The sequence below is a fragment of the Leuciscus leuciscus genome (assembly GCF_965113295.1).
Source record: "Leuciscus leuciscus genome assembly, chromosome: 14".
Classification (NCBI taxonomy): domain Eukaryota; kingdom Metazoa; phylum Chordata; class Actinopteri; order Cypriniformes; family Leuciscidae; genus Leuciscus; species Leuciscus leuciscus.
Window position 1 is genome coordinate 38,617,241 of NC_138738.1, and position 10,905 is coordinate 38,628,145.

The 10,905-nt window shown below is 37.7% G+C and overlaps 1 protein-coding gene across 1 annotated transcript; it reads right to left on the reverse strand.

Moving 5' to 3' along the window:
- Positions 1-1,096: 1,096 nt before the first annotated feature.
- rgsl1 (regulator of G protein signaling like 1) lies at positions 1,097-10,226 on the reverse strand (the record flags this gene model as incomplete). Its single annotated transcript, XM_082190148.1, has 5 exons — positions 10,025-10,226; positions 2,983-3,089; positions 1,544-1,635; positions 1,299-1,446; positions 1,097-1,205 (listed from the first exon to the last, which is right to left on the reverse strand). Exons 1-5 carry the CDS (start codon positions 10,118-10,120, stop codon positions 1,097-1,099), a joined length of 552 nt encoding a protein of 183 aa, XP_082046274.1. The 5' UTR covers positions 10,121-10,226.
- Between the last annotated feature and the right edge of the window lie 679 nt (positions 10,227-10,905).

A 10,905-nucleotide genomic window follows, 5' to 3' on the forward strand; every position in this document is an offset into this window, starting at 1 on the left:
GTGTGTGTGTGTGTGTGTGTGTGTGTGATGTGAGAACATCTGCTTCTACACTACAGTGTGTGTGTGTGATATGAGAATGTCTGCTTCTACACTAGTGTGTGTGTGATGTGAGAACGTCTGCTTCTACACTACAGTGTGTGTGTGTGTGTGTGATAGAACGTCTGCTTCTACAGTAGTGTGTGTGTGTGATGTGAGAACGTCTGCTTCTACACTACAGTGTGTGTGTGTGATAGAACGTCTGCTTCTACACTAGTGTGTGTGTGTGATATGAGAACGTCTGCTTCTACACTAGTGTGTGTGTGTGATGTGAGAACGTCTGCTTCTACACTACAGTGTGTGATGTGAGAACGTCTGCTTCTACACTACAGTGTGTGTGTGATGTGAGAACGTCTGCTTCTACACTACAGTGTGTGTGTGATGTGAGAACGTCTGCTTCTACACTACAGTGTGTGTGTGATGTGAGAACGTCTGCTTCTACACTACAGTGTGTGTGTGATGTGAGAACGTCTGATCAACTTTTCCAGCAGAAGACAAGAATTGGAAACACGTCCATCATAGTGAGATAGAAGAGTGTGTGGTCGACTTTCCCAGAGGTGGATTGCTGCAGAATCGCATCTTTCTGAGCCTCAGTGGTGTTGATCTAAGTACACACACACACACACACACACACACACACACACACACACACACACACACACACACACACACACAAAATAGATAGTATATATAAAACACAACAATATATTCATATGTTCTGTATACACCTAGCAGAACAATACAGTGGTGAGTATAAAACAATTAATAATGTAATAATAATGCATCTAAAATATTGAATATCTTTAAATCAGTTATAAACTGTTACTATTTGTACTTTTTCTGGTCATTGAGGAAATTCAATTATATGAAGTATATGAAGTATTACCTCATTAGTCAGAAATTAAATAATGACAAATATTAATTTTCTATGATTCAAATGTTTAGTTTAAGATCTGGGTATTGCATGTTCTCTTCACTATGTTACTACCTCTGATATACAGTTAGTTAGTAAGCACCATCTTGCAGCTCACTTATAGAACAGATGTTAGATAATAGCGAATCAAGAGCTTAGGTGAAAGATGTTGATGATCAGCTCAGCTTTACGGTGAAGCATTGCATAATCAGTCTCTGATGCCATCTCATCTCCTGCGTCTGCCAAACGCCTGAACCTACAAACTCAGAAAACACCAGTAAACTCCCTCAATCCCAGATGCCATGCAGAACAAGGCCTTTGCCCTCCTGTTGAGCTGCTGACCCCTGACCTCTCACACTCCATGTTGAAGGAAAGATCATTGATTAAGAAGTCCACTATCACCGTTTTGTTGAAAACGCTTCGTATTTTAGGCCTAAACTTTTCTCCATCGGTGTTGACATCGGAAGTTTGCTGGGCCTTGAAACAAACCACACAAGCTGGAGAAAAACGTCTTTTTACCTTGGTTTCACAGCACTGATCTGACCACATCTGGAGTAAATGGATGGAGTGTAAAGGGAAAGTAAAAGGACTCACGCTCTGAGAAGCGCTTGTAGTTCTGTGTCAAATACTCTTCAAACTCAGTTCGGATCTCACGCTTCTCGATGGCGGCTGGAAACTTCGAAACGCTGCGGATAAACCTCCGTAAAGTTTCCCACGAGCTCAGAGCAAAGAAGTGTCTGAAAAAGGGCAGCTTTTTTAAGTTATTAAAAATATTGAACCAGGTCCATCATCAAGGGTCCTCTCAGGCTCAGGTCAGATGCATCAAGAGAAGAAGAAGAAGAAGAAGAATGAAATGATTCCTGATATTGTTTGAACCTGTTTGAGATCAGATTTGTACTGTATGTAACAACTGTAAAACATTACAAACCATCAAGCGCACTCGTAGGAAAGAAAAGTCACATATCAAATCTCTTTAATATCTCTAATATATCCTATAGCAAAGAGTTTAAATGTCAAATCAAGTAAAATTTTCACAATACACATTGTTTCAAATCAGCTTTACAGGAAATCATTATGTTGATGTTTCTAGTATCTAAATATCTTAATAGTCATATTTAGCAGATTAGACCTGGGTGAAAATGTAGTTTATTTTTGTGACGATTCATGCAATCAAGTTGTTGAGATTTGCTATACACTCTAAACAAAAATGGTGCTAAATAGCACTAAAAGTGGTTCATTGGCTTGTAATCATAAGGGAACCACTTTAAGTGCCATATAGCACCTACCTTTGTCAAATGGTGCTATGTAGAACCATAAGAGGTGCCATATAGCACCTTAACCACCCCAAAGAACCGCTAAAGAACCGCTGAAGAACCAAACTGGGCTTAACAGGTTCTTTAAATGGTAGTGGTGCTATATAGCACCTTAACCACCGCAAAGAACCGCTGAAGAACCTTTTTTTTTTAGTGTGTATAGTATATATTGCCCTATGTGAGTGCACTGTATGTATGCAGATAAAGTTGGACATTTTTATATATCTAAATTTATATAAAGAGCAGGGCAATAATATAGTTACATTGTGCGAAAATAATAAACCAGGCATTTGCAATATAGTATATATTGAATTAGCATTAATTGAATTAGTATATATTGAATTAATCTTGCTTCTCAGATGTTTCTCCTGAGGAAAACCCAATATTCCCACGTGTGTCTCCTCCAGAGTTTCAAAAGAGATCTTAACAATGTCTCCGAATTTTTTTTGCAATTCTGACTTTTTTTTATAACTCGCAATCATTTTTTTACTCAGAATGTGACATATAATCTTGACAATTGAAAAGGTGAATGTGCCTTTTTATCTCACAATTCTGCCTTTTTCCCCTCGCAATAAAAAGTGAGATTAAATCTCACAGGTGGAAACAAACTTCCATACTCATTTGGAGAAACATCTGAGAAAAAGTTGATAGTTAAATAAAACAAAACTGAGAACTCTATGAAATAGCAACCTCTGAGCAATAACATTTTCCTGTAAGTACCATGTCTCGGCCTCCAGGGATTTGGCAACCAGATGTTGAATGGTGTAGATGATGTCCGGAGGAACCGAGTCCATTTGGGTCACACTGGTGATGATGTCAGCGCTGCACTGAAGGGGGAGACACACACCAAAACATGCTGTTAGTTCTTCAATGTTTAAAGACCAGATTCATTTATTCACCCTCATGTCATTTCAGTCAGGGGTATTATAGTTTACTAAAACCAAAAACCATAAAAAATGCTGTTACTTGAAATAAAATTAACGTTAACTGAAATAAAATATTGCTACAAGCAGCAATAAAGGGGCCCAGCACAAAAAAGGCATGATTAGTTATGAAAGCATGGCTGGGAGCTTCAGAGCAACTGCAATAATTAGTAATAAAATACCTTTTTAGATTATTTTAGGCTGAAAAATCACAAATACAAACAGGGGGAGACCGGGTATGGTTGTAACACTTTTTGCTTCAGTAACTATAACTCACTGAATTTTGTAGCTAGAGTTCTCAAAATTGTATACAAAGTACCCACATGTGTTCACTACAAATGGCACCAATTCAGTCCTCTACAAGAATATCACAGACCTCGTGAGTTGGTGTCCAATACATGGTGTACCTTCATTACAACCTACCCCAATACCGGGGTAGGTTGTAACACATGCTGGGGTAAGTTGTAACAATTACACAAAAGTAGCAAAAATGGATGCCACACTATAAGATATGCTTCAAAAACAGGTTTATTGAAATAAAAGAACAATGTCTCACTCCCTCTCTGGAACAGACTGATTAACTTGTGTGTGTGTGTATATGTAAATGTGTCTACTTGAACAAACTTATTTAACAGTATACTTGATAAACATACTATCATTTCTAACAAAAAACAATATCTCTCTGTGTGTGTGAGAGTGTGTGTGTGTGTGTGTGTGTGTGTGTGTCTTCTTAATCAGAGTCACAGTGCTGACAAATGAATGCCGGTAACCCTGGAGTGCAGGCTTTGTGGGCCCAGAGACTGCAATAGGCATTCTGTAAAAATATTAAAATCAATCAGTTGTATGATAGGGGATGGTTAACACTTTTTCAAGAAGTGTTACAACCCACCCCACCCCTGTCAGTCACTGTTTAGCTAGCTGTATTAGCATACTGGTTTGAAATTAGCAGGGGAAAACTGCATCACATGTTGCCTAAGAAACTAATCTAATATCAAGTCAAGTCAAGTCAAGTTTATTTGTATAGCGCTTTTCACAATACAGATTGTATCAAAGCAGCTTCACAGTATTAAATTAAAATAATACAACAAAGTTTGTTTCAAGAGGAATTTATTGATTGATAAAATTAAATTAAATATCCCCAAAATATCCCCAACTGAGCAAGCCAAAGGCAACAGTGGCAAGGAACCGAAAAACTTCATCAAGTGACCTAATGGTGTCCTAAAACTCCATCAGGTGACCTAATGGAGAAAAAAAAACCTTGGGAGAACCCAGGCTCAGTCGGGGGCCAGTTCTCCTCTGGCATTTATGAGCTAGAGGCCGGATTGTAGTTTGAACTGTAGGATTATATGAATGCCTGGCTGAAGAGATGCGACTTTAATCTAGTTTTAAACTGGGAGAGCGAGTCTGAGCAACGAACAGTATCAGGAAGACTATTCCAGAGTTTTGGAGCCAAATGTGAGAATGCTCTCCCTCCTTTGGTGGTTCTGGATATCCTAGGTATGACCAAAAGCCTTGAATTTAGTGATCTTAAAGAGCGCGATGGATTATAGGGTGATAAAAGATCCGTTAAATAGACTGGAGCTAAGCCGTTTAGGGCTTTATAGGTCAGTAGCAATACCTTGTAATTAATACGGAACTTTATAGGTAACCAATGCAGTGATGATAAAATCGGTGTTATATGATCATATTTTCTTGATCTAGTAAGAACTCTAGCGGCGGCATTTTGGACTAACTGTAGCTTGTTTATTGAGGATGCAGGACAACCAGCTAGTAAAGCATTACAGTAATCCAGTCTCGAGGTCATGAATGCATGAACTAACTTTTCTGCATCAGAAACTGATAGCATATTACGTAGCTTAGCAATGTTTCTAAGGTGGAAAAATGCTGTTTTTGTAACATATGAAATATGATTTTCAAAAGACAGGTTGCAATCGAGTATAACACCCAGGTCTTTTACTGTAGAGGATAAAGTAACAGGACATCCTATGATGTTAAAGTTGTATTGTGCGAGGTTTTGTGGGCGGTTTTTTGAACCGATAAGTATTACCTCTGTCTTGTCTGGATTTAATAAAAGAAAATTACGGGTCATCCAATCTTTTATATCTTTAACACACTCTGTCAATTTGGAAAATTTTGCGTTTTCATCCGGCCGTGATGAAATATATATTTGAGTGTCATCAGCATAACAATGGAAACTAATTCCATGTTTCCTTATAATATTTCCAAGTGGCATCATATATATTGAAAATAACAGAGGGCCTAATACAGATCCCTGCGGCACTCCATAGTTTACTGGAGTTATGATCGATTTTTCTCCATTTAAATAGACAAAATGGTAGCGGTCAGATAGGTATGATTTGAACCAGCTTAGTGCTTGTCCTTGAACACCAGTATAATTTTGTAGTCGATCTAAGAGTAATGTATGATCTATAGTATCGAACGCAGCACTAAGATCAAGTAAAACTAGTATTGAGATACAGCCTTGGTCAGAAGCTAAAAGTAAATCATTTGTGATTTTAACGAGCGCAGTTTCAGTGCTATGATGCGGTCTGAATCCAGACTGAAACTTTTCATAGATCTCATTTTGTTGCAAGAAAGAGCCCAGTTGAGCGGACACCACTTTTTCTAATATTTTAGACATAAATGGAAGATTTGAAATGGGTCTATAATTTGCTAGATTATTATGATCTAATTGTGGTTTCTTAATGAGAGGTTTTATAACTGCCAGTTTAAATGTTCTTGGAACATGACCTAAAGATAAAGACGAGTTAATAATATTGAGGAGAGGATCTTCCACTACAGGTAACACTTCTTTCAGTAGTTTAGTTGGTATAGGATCTAATAAACATGTTGTTGTTTTAGATGAAGTGATAAGTTTATTTAACTCTTTTTGTTCTATAGTTGTAAAGCACTGTAATTGTTCTTGCGGGGTGATAATTGAAGCTGAATTATAAGGCGCGATTGAAGATTGAACGTTTACAATTGTGGTTCTGATGCTTTCTATTTTCTCAGTGAAGAAGTTCATGAAATCATTACTACTGAACTGTAACGGGATATTTTGTTCGGGTGACGTCTGTTTATTTGTTAGTCTAGCCACGGTGTTAAATAAAAACCTTGGATTGTTTTGGTTGTTTTCTATTAGTTTGCGGAGGTGCTCAGCCCTGGCCGCTTTTAGGGCCTTTTTATAACGTGACATACTGTCTTTCCACGCGATTCTAAAGACCTCTAAATTAGTTTGTTTCCATTTACGCTCTAAAATACGCGTTTCTCTCTTTAAAACATGCGTAGTATTGTTATACCATGGTGCTTTATTTTTCTCTCTGACCTTTTTTAATTTAATAGGTGCAACCACATCCAATGTTCTAGAGAGAATGGTGCTCATAGTGCTAGTTAGTTCTTCTAGTTCATCTGTTTGTTTGGGTTCAGGCAGCAGCTGAGACAGATTAGATAAGCAATTTGAGAAATTATCTATGGTGGATGGGAGGATTGTTCTGCCTGGTTGATAACGCGACGCCGCATGACATATTACAGCAGTACGTAATATGCAAGTTACCATGTAGTGATCAGTGACTTCATCACTTTGTGGAATGATATCTATATCGGTTGGATCGGTTCCATGTGATATAATTAAATCGAGTGTATGATTAAGACGATGTGTTGGTCCGGTGACGTTTTGCTTGACCCCAAATGAATTTAATAAATCTGTAAACGCAGCTCCTAACGCATCATTTGGATTATCTACGTGTTTGTTAAAATCTCCAACAATTAGTGCTTTATCGACATTGACTAATAGGTCTGAGAGAAAATCTGCAAACTCTTTTAGGAAATCAGCGTAAGGCCCTGGCGGTCTATATACGGTAGCCAAGGCTAGAGATAATAGGGATGTTTTTCTAACATCTAAGAGCGTAACATTTAGTACAAGTACTTCAAATGAAATAAACTTATAACCCGTTTTCTGGGTAACATTTAGAATATCTTTATAAATGGTTGCAACACCTCCGCCACGACCAATCAGACGGGGCTCATGCTTATAACAGTATCCAGGAGGAGTAGACTCATTAATACCGAAATAATCATTTGGTTTAAGCCAGGTTTCAGTAAGGCAAAGTATATCGAAGCTATTATCTGTGACTATTTCATTTACAATAACTGCCTTAGTTATCTAAAACTAAAACTAAAAACATTAGTGATCTAATGTTTAGAAGACCTAGCTTAAGAAATAGTTTTTGTTTACTAATAGCAACATTTTCTGTTTTAATAACAATTAGATTTTTCCTAGATCCTGCATTAGATTTATTATTTGATCTCACTAAACGAGGAATAGACACGGTTTCTATGCAATGTTCTACACTAGTATTTATATCAGTTGAATTGGTGCAGCAGAGACTATGATTTTGACTTTTGGTTACTAGTCAAAGGGTATTTAACATTTTGGAGATGTTATCTGACAGAAGATCCGCTCCGAATCTGCTTGGGTGTAAGCCATCAGCACGGAAAAGCCTAGGACGCTCCCAAAAATTTATAATATAAATCTAACTATTAGTCTAAGTGTGTGCTATTAGTATAAGTCTAACTATTTTATCTGCAATAGTTTAGATACTAGACAAAAAATAGTCTTGGTCAAAAATTTTACTTTCTTACCTCAAAATCAGTTTTTTCTCTATAAATTCAGAATGTGTCGGTTTCCAGACTTGACAACCACCATGCGGTATCAGGGAGGCAGTAGGTAAATATTTAAATTATCACATGACTCCTATCTTATCCCCAAGTGGTGGAAATGGTGGTGTTACAACTCTCCCCGTGTTACAATCATACCCGGTCTCCCCCACTTGTAATGTGATTAAATAGCTTATCATTTTTTACCAATAGGTGGCGCTGTTGCCAAATTGACGTTGTGCGGTGACAATGACACACCCGAAGTTTGGTGTCCATCAGAAAGCTTTTAATAACTTTTCCAGGGGGGCAGGGTTTCATATTATTTTGAAGCTTCCCCGGGCGCCGCCATTGGCTAGCGGACCATCACCTGCTGTTAGCATCCCATTGACTCCCATTCATTTTGGCGTCACTTTGACAGCGAATAACTTTACATCTGAGGCGTTTAAAGACTCCATTTGTCCATTATTTATTTCTAAAGAAACACAAAAATGTATAAAAGGCTCCATTACCTTGTATCTTACGTTATGGCCCCGTAGAAGCAGTTTTTGTAAAAATAGGCTAACGATTGCGTCATAACCACGCGACCTCGCACAGTAGAGAGATTACCGTATGGACAGGAGGAGAAGCTTGCGGGCAATCGGGGGGACGTGGAGGCAAAATGACAAAATAATTCATCAGAATACTTAGCAAAAGTTTCTCCTGCTCCAGCTCATGGACACCTCCTACTCACACTCTCCGTCTCTGCAAGTTTCGGAAGGGAATGATACAGATTTCTCTTGGCACAGCTACTAGAAGACAGACGGGTTGCTCACGTCACATCTACGTCGTCAATACACTCAGCCATCAGGAAGTGAGTGCTTCTAATTGACTTCACTTGTCTCCGTTGAATTCAATGGGGTTGCTGTGTCCAGTTTATATACTGTCTATGAACTTTTCCCGGCATGTTCTAAAGATTATCTGAGCCGATTTTGGTGAAAATCGGATAAATGGTCTTGGAGGAGTTAAAAAAAGTCAAAATGGCGAATAGCAACCAAAAATGTCATAATTGATATCAATGTTCTTGGTATGACTCAAGGAATATATCAAGACCAGTTTCATTAAAATCAGTAAAATTTATCAAAAAAGAATTGGCATTAAATTAATTATAAATTTTAAACCAGAAGGTGTTGCTGTTCCGAAACTTTTTGGCTACTTTCAGACTGTCAGTCAAAATCCGATTATTTGTGTATCAGATTGGAATCTCAAAACAAAATCTCAAAGCAGGTTCAAAACATGTCTCTGTTTTATTGCCATTTTCTGCTCCTCCGGCACTTTGCAACAACTCATAACAAATTCGGACGTTTGCACTTTACATGCCGTGAGAAAGTCACATAAACCACGCAAAATCCGATCAGAGCGGTCAGACTGAAACAGATTTCCAGAAATACCGTTCACTTGCTAAATCTGATCGGATTTCACTCTGATATACACAAAAATCTAATTTGTACTTACAGTCTGAACGTAGTTTCGTAACGATACACTAATGCATTCATAAAATACAGCATTTTACAACAAAATTCAAAATAGCCGACACCCAAAATAGCTATGAGAAAACTGGGTATCATTCGATTCGCATGCTGACTGAATTAAAAGTTATAAAAAATAGCCATTTTTCATATCTCATACCAGTAGGTGGCGCCGTGCTAAAACGCTTCATGTAGCCTCAGGTCATGCTTGTGATGGCATGTGCCAAGACTCATCATGATATGCTAAATTTGCTCTTTTATTTTGTTATTTGAAAATCGGACAAACCGGACGGACGGTTTTTTGGAAAAATCTAAATGGCGTCAAACGACGACTGAATCATCGAATTGTCTTGAGCCAAGGAATCAGAAAAATAAATAAATAATAATTCTACATCAAAATGTGTTGCTTGCCATTTCTCTGTAATTGTTAGTGAAATTTACCAGCAATTTCTGAGTGAAAATTGTTTCTACACCAAATTCAGCCAAATATCTTCCCATGAAGACATAAAATCACACAGGTTTGGAACGATGTGAGGGTGAGTAGGCTAAATGATGACAGGTTGCTCATTTTTTAGGTGAACTTTTCTACACTGAAATTTAAACAGTGTCTCTATATCCATAAACGAAAGCAGTACTGGGATCTTCTCGTCGAAAGAATTTGTCTGCGATGGTGCGTACTTTGGCCTTCTGTCGTTTGGGTTGGACGGCCTCCTGGATGAAGAGAAGCGCTCCGTCAGCACTGAGCTCTTGCAGAAACTGCCTGAAATGATTCATCTACTGAGTTGTGATGGCCTCTTCAAATGACCTGGAATTTAGCAGAAAACAGACTATTTAGTCTCAGCTCAAGAAATCATTTACCCTGAGATAATTAAAATGCTTTAAGAAATATTCTTCCCACAAATATAGCTTAAACTCATCTTTCCAAAATAGGAACCTGGGTTTTGTAGATGGCCTTTCAAAAATACTGTTCTTGAGAGTTTTGATCTGGAGAGACGTGGCTTTAGATACGGGCACATCTGGATGCAATCAAATACAATGTTTGCTAACAAACAATTTCAAGGTCAAATCAGGTAGAATTAAACTCCTAAAAGGCACAGCTCCATGCTTTACTTTTACAATGTACTGGGGCTTTGAAGCTTTTAACTTGACAAAGTATATGCACTCTCAGGTGATTAATCAATGTAAATAAGTGTCAGATTTTCTTGCTTTCATTGATGCTCTTTGCAGCATCTCAAAATTAGCAGGAGAACATAACCTTTATTCTAATAAGTGTATGCTTTTACATTAACACTTTATACAATAACACTGTAACACTGTTTATTTACAAGTTGTAAATAAAACAGATTATTGGAGTACATTATACTAAATACTATTTTAGATTTTCTACTTTCTACTACTAAATTGTCATATGTATCTTTCTACCAGAGTTCACTGTAAAGCATTATCTATTGTTAAAGGAGAACTTGGTAACTTTTTTCAAACTGTCTAGAAATCATTTGGATGGTTAAACAACCTGTTCTGGTGATATTGGTGACTTTCCCCGCTCCCCCCAGCATTCC